We start from the raw sequence: 6431 nt of genomic DNA on the forward strand, positions 1-6431 counted from the left end.
CGGAACAGCTGTGTGATTTGCTCAAAGGTGGGCAGCTGTGTGACAGCTACCTTTGAGCACTAATCCATTTGGCAATATCTCTTTGGCACGTGTTGGATCAGTTCCCTGAGGATGGATATGTATCCTTTGTTTAGCACAGTGGTTGTCATTATTGTGTTGCTCTTAGTTGAGCAACAGGTTGATAATAACACCTATTTACCTCTACACAAGGCGAACAAGGAGGCCTATTTAGTAATGGCACTTTGTGTTGCATAAGATAAAGGCTCAATTATGCTAGACATTAGATATGCATGCAGGCACACACGGAGCCTTATGGTCATACTCTGTGTTCATTTTGTTAGCGCCCACTTTCTGAAAGGTTACACGTATGAATGAAACAGAGTTGTGGGGGCAGCGTAGCAGTGTAATCAATAGTTCAAGCAAGACACAACCAGAGGACATGTTGATGAACTTTTAAACATCCAAAAGTATTGAAAATGATTTTCGTTGTCTTTCTCAAGAGGTACATTATTCCAGCCTTTCCCAACATTGCCATGTTTGATGTTGTCAGAGAAGAACTTTTCCTCTTCTTCTTTGGGGTAACTTTTCACTCTGAGCGGTGCCCTCTGGTGGGTGTACTGCTAAACATCCATGGCAACATAAAGGATGCATGGAAGTATGTGAGCAGGTACATCTTCTGAAACATTACTACCCCTTTACTGCCCCTGCCTCCTCCTAAGACCAGAAATTAGGGTTACGGTTATCATTTTACTATCATCCAGATGTCCAATAATGCTCTGCTCAAAAACAAACACTCTCTGCAGCTTGGAAGAAATAATTTTTTGGATGTGCGGAAACATACTGTATGCCCCCCATGCATTCAAGACATATGGTACAAACACAACCAGAAGGTACTCAGGTTAAATTGTTGGCATGGTACAAGTTTTTCTTTGATTGGTTTATGAAAAGGTGTAATTTTCCTCCTGCATCTAATTTAAATTTCAATTAGTTTGGTCCTGTTTGTTCTAGATTGAAGTGTTTATATGGAGACTTTTTTTAAATTCTGTTTGTGCTTTTAAACCAATTATTAGGCTCCATGTAAATGTAGCTAATGTCTTCACTCAAGTATAAAACCATGAGTACATCATCTACTGTTTGAAAAGAGTGTGTCCTGGGTCCCACCCTCTGCTAGTGCCTCAGTGTCTGAATAGCGTACTCTAATGGTTCAAGCCCAACAGCAGCCTAGAGTAGCATGAATTATTTAACAACCACTTTATCTGTTTCTCACCCATGACAATAGTATGCCCCCCCCCTCCCAACACTGGTAAGATTTACACACAGTCTAATACATGTGTTTTTTTCTGCCTCTCCATACACAGTAAATCCAATGTGCAAGGCCACAGATAAATTAGAACAAGTTATCTTCATTTAAAACAAGAGCTCATATGTATAATCCATGTGTGAGTGTTTGGAGAAACTTCATTTTCTGCCCTTGAATTGGAGCTTCACCGTCTTGCATGACCAGGCCTCCCTTTTGAAAACAGGTTTTTGGTCAACAGACAGTGAAAGGTGTGGTTTTACATACAAATGGTTCACAATAACTGCCCTGACCCACAGCCAGCCTTCTTATCTGTACTCAACACAATAGAATAACAAATAACTAGGTTTTGTTTACTTCATTTTTAAATGCTACACAATGTGCTGTTTGCAATTAGGTAACCCCACCTGCCTCCAACACCTGTTTATGCTTTAGAGTCTGTCAGTGAGAGGAATGAGCCTCTACCAGTCTCATTTTCTAAAGTTCATTGCAAGATATCCATCCCCTCACATCTTGGTGACATTGGGGGGATCATGGATATCAATCACCTCAAAGCCCAGGTTGTCACGTCCATCTCTAGAGTGGTGATGATGACCCTTGATGTTGTGGAAACAGTAGGCACAGTGCGCAGTGGCCACCGGGACCACCTTGGAGAAGTTGGAGAAGTCTACTCTGTACTTGCCCTCTTTGCTTCTGGAAATGATGGGCAAGAAGTTGTAGCCCCACATGATCTCCTGAGGAATATAAGAGGTCCGGACTTGGCAGGTAGAGCTGGTGGACTCTGCTGTGCCGTCCAGGAAGACGACCAGCTCAAATTCTTGTTTGTGGAGGGTGTCAACTGCCATCTCAAAGAAGGGGCTGCTCTTGTCAATCATGTGGTAGAGCGTGAGGGGACACACAAAGAAGAGGTTGTCCTTCCCGACATCCACACTAAAGTCAATGTTCACCTGGTCCATGATGATTGTCTCCCCATCTGGTGTGTTTGTTGTCCTCAGCAGTTTGCCGTAGATCTGGCTTCCTATCATCAGAGTCTTGCGCAGGTTGGCCACTCTAATTGACAGACACAGAGAACCATTTTTGGGGCTGATGACAGCCATGTCACTAAACGTGATGGTCTTAGCCCTCTTTTTGGGTAAAGAGATTTTGGACAGGATGACTCCACACATGAAGCAATTGATAATAGCACCGAGGAGTGACTGGATTATGAGAAGGGCCACAGCCCCGGGGCATAGCGGGGTGAGCGCTCGGCCACCATAACCAATTGTTGTCTGGGTTTCTAGGGAGTAGAGGAACGCTGTGGTGAGTCCTACAACATTATCAACACATGGAGTGTGGCCTGACGGGGGTTTTTGCCAAGTCAGGTCTCCATTACTGCGGGCAATCCAGTACCACAGCAGGCCAAAAATGAACCAGCTGAGGGTGAAAGAGGCAATGAAGAGGAAGAGGACAAAACGCCACCTGATCTCCACAAAGGTGGTCCAGAAGTCAGCCAGGAATGCAAAGTGGTTGCTGTACTTGATGTTTCCGTATTCAATGTTGCAGCGGCCATCTTTGGTCACTAGCCTTGTCCTGCGGCTTCTTCGCTCAGCCAAGCAGTCCTGGATACGTTTGTTCAGAGAGCCAAACATTTTTTACATGTGCACAACCTATAAGACAATAAAACAAGAAAATATATAAAGCATGCAAGGACATATTAGAAAAACAGTCTTCAAGCAATTGTGCGTATAAACAGTTTGTGTTTGTATCTATTGCTCTTCAATCAAGAACACATATAAAGAAGTGGGCTTGGCTTAAAGTCCTGTTAAATTAAGTCTTGGTAGTATTCATTGGCAATGCAACTGTTGTGCCTACAAAGCATCCAAATTATTTAATTTATTTAATATTGTCATATAATTAATTGTGAAATATATTTCCATGTCCTCATACTGTACTTTTCATCTGTCTCTGTCTGTCTTTGTATATCTAACTGAAGTTGGTGGTGGACTGGGGGGTGTTGAACAATCAGACAACGACATGGAAATGTCCTTCAGGTGAAGCAAATAATCTTGATGCACTGATTAATTAAGGCAGATGAAACCTTATTACCTAGGCTGAGGTAATCATGGACTTTTTCCCAATAATATTGAGCAACTTTGGATAGAAGAAATATCTATTTGTATCACATTATTTGTGCTTTTCCAATTAACTTATTTGGATTTTGGTGCATCCCTACTAGCTAACATGTCCTGGCAGATCAGACACTGCACCCGGGAACAGGGTTATTATAGTTGACTAAAACTATTCTAAAAACTAAAACTAGATGTGAAAAAACCACTAAGATTTTGCAGCCCCAGCAATGGCAGATAATGTCTTCATATAATGTGCAAGTTTGTTAAAACTATACTTGACAAGGCTTTTCCTTCACAGCCCCGGTCATTTAACCAGTCAGCCAGTCACAGGCCCTCTCAAACTGTCAGTCATCCTTAAATACTGTAATTCACTAGAATCTAACAGCAAAATGTCAAGATGACACTGCCTTTCAGCTGCTGAGAGGGAGATGTAAGAAGGAGGATATGCAACAGATATTGTGCCAAAGGCAAATAATGTATATACAGTAAATGTAAATGCTTTACTCCTCTTCCCACATAGCTGCTTCTCACTGTGGACTGCTTATGTACAGTCTCACATGTTCCAAGCTGCTCTGTCCTGCCGCAGTTTTAATCCTCAGTGAAAGGCTATAATCCTGGATGGATGCAGCACTGCAGTAAAGACCTGAAGTTAATGAGAAACAAAAGTTTCCACTGAAGTGTAACACATAAGTGCTCCAAATAAACCAAATAATTTGGGATCTTTGGTCCCGTGCAAATGTATCAACACAAGGATCAGCTTTGTTTGCAAGGTTTCAATGCTGCAGAAATATAAAAATGTGGCATTAAAATAATTTGTGCAAACCCAGCCTGAAGGCCAGCTGCTCACAGACATAACAATCTTTGACTTCATTCAAGCACCGAGTTCTCATAAGTCTGCTTGATGGATGGTAACTGGCAGTATTGGCTACACAGAGGTTTCCAAATAAGTATGGTCTCTGTTCTTGCCAAGTCATGCAAACTACCCATTTGGAACATGGCATGCTTGTTAGTGAGTGTGAAGTGGTACAAAACGATCGGTGCAGTGAGTTTATGTTTCTGTTTTCAACCCTCAAAGCTCACATCCAATAATTTTGCCAAAAGAAATCTGATAATCACACCGTGTAGCTTGTTTGCAGGCTTTCATCCTTTTGAAAGTAAACCCGGTCGTTCCACACCTAATCATTAGGTCAGCATGTTTTCATACTGTAATGAGATTATGTGCTGGAATAATTTCAGGTATTTAGTGTTTTAATTGCATGTGTGACGAGTTACTCTAAATTATTGGTTTGCGTCAGAAAACAACCATCTGAGAAAGTGATGTGATGAGGAGTCACAGTTAAGATATAATAAATCAGTCAAAGAGCATTAGAAAAACATGCCAGGGTCCTTATATCGACGGTACATTTTTTGATTCATATTTTGCTTTTACACAGACCTTTTGAGTACACATTAATACTAGTCATTGACTGCCTGCATTGAGTCAATTTGCTGGGATAGATGGAAAGATTTTACAACCAAAAATGCACTGGGCTCTGATTCATTGCAATAACTGACTTTCACATTTAAAGGTTTGACACTCCTCTGTCCTTACTATAATTAATTATAATTAATTATAGATTTGTTGTTTTAAGCTTGGCCATATTTGAGTTGACTCTTTTTCTTAAAACAACATCAGTGAACTTCTGCTCCTGCATGTGTTTAAATGGATGTTGAAAGCTGTGTTTGTTGTAATTAAGAAGCACAGTTATTCAACTCATGATTTAACGTCAAAAGGCTTCAAGTCAGAATATTTCATGTTTCTAAGTTCTGAACTGGTCTGAAAAAAGATTTAAAAGAGATGAGAACATAGTTGATTTTACAATGCACCTCATTTTATTTTATTGTCTATTTCATTATAATGCTGGAACTATTTTAGGCTCATTATCAGTTGGTTAATCATATTAAGCACATTTAACTTAAAAATTTAAGTTTAATAACATAAGTTCCCCTGCTGCCATTAAAGTGTGAGCTGAAGTCAGAACAACTCATATTTTCAAGTTCTGATGTGGTCTGAAAATAAAAACTAGATCAAATATGTTGAATTAACTCAACATTAATAAAAAGTTCAGACCTACGTGACGTTAATGAGAAAAGATTAATTGATTCCACTTCCTGTATGATATTTTACAGTGTACTTTTTTCTAGGATTTGTCTGAACTGTTCGTAAATGCACCAGAAAGATAGTTTATTGTTGTGTCTCATTCCCAGGATACTGATGTTTTGTGTTGGCCAAGTGTCCCGAGCATAACTAAGTAATGAGAAATACAGGAAGAGGACAGATATCTGCAGATACAGACACCGATTGAAAGAGATTAAGTTTCCAAGTCTATACATTGTTAATTTTTTTGATGAAAACTTTGCATATTATGCCTGCAAGTTTTTAATTCATTATAATACTGCAACGATTTTGGACTCATTCTAATATCAGTTGGTGAATATCTGCTTTCATTATTTGCATCATTAAAGTGGCTTGTGGCTGTTACATAATTTCAGCTACAGCAGGGATTTTGCAATACTTTTGATTTAAAGGGGAGATTACTGGAATAAGTCTCTAATGAGCCTTAATGCCTCATTTGTAACAAATGCATTCTTTTGTCAAGGAGGTATGGAGCAGCTTTACTAGCAAATATATTAAGTTAAAAAACATTTGAAGATTGATCAATTTATTTAATCATTTATCATTTTTTTTAAATAAGAGACAATGCCATTCACATTTCCTATGAAATTAATTGTATTTGAACTACTCACACTAAGGCATCATGCTCACCAAATTGGGCTCCAGCTGAAAATGAAATATGTTAACACAGCAGTGAACTTTCTTCAGTCCAAACTCACCTGTATGAGTTGAAGTGAAAGCAGTTTGATGCACATCCAGAGGTTAATGAAAGACAAACTCCAGATCAACTTTGTCTCCGCTCTGCCTCCGTTTCTCTCTTGTTCACGATTGATTGTGTTTAGGTGTGTCCTCCTCTAATGCCCAGTCACCA

The 6431-nt window shown here is 39.6% G+C and overlaps 1 protein-coding gene across 1 annotated transcript; it reads right to left on the reverse strand.

The window, feature by feature from the left end:
• Positions 1–694: 694 nt before the first annotated feature.
• On the reverse strand, positions 695–6431 carry LOC146328292 (ATP-sensitive inward rectifier potassium channel 1-like). Its single transcript, XM_084717215.1, has 2 exons — positions 6280–6431; positions 695–2943 (listed from the first exon to the last, which is right to left on the reverse strand). The coding sequence occupies exon 2, from the start codon at positions 2923–2925 to the stop codon at positions 1804–1806; it is 1122 nt and encodes a 373-aa protein (XP_084573341.1). The 5' UTR covers positions 2926–2943; positions 6280–6431; the 3' UTR covers positions 695–1803.

Source organism: Lutjanus erythropterus, chromosome 4 (assembly GCF_056507025.1).
Source record: "Lutjanus erythropterus isolate fLutEry1 chromosome 4, fLutEry1.hap2, whole genome shotgun sequence".
Classification (NCBI taxonomy): domain Eukaryota; kingdom Metazoa; phylum Chordata; class Actinopteri; order Lutjaniformes; family Lutjanidae; genus Lutjanus; species Lutjanus erythropterus.

Excerpts from the sequence above, each read along its gene's own strand:
- LOC146328292 (XM_084717215.1), bottom strand. The coding sequence starts at position 2,925 with ATGTTTGGCTCTCTGAACAAACGTATCCAGGACTGCTTGGCTGAGCGA.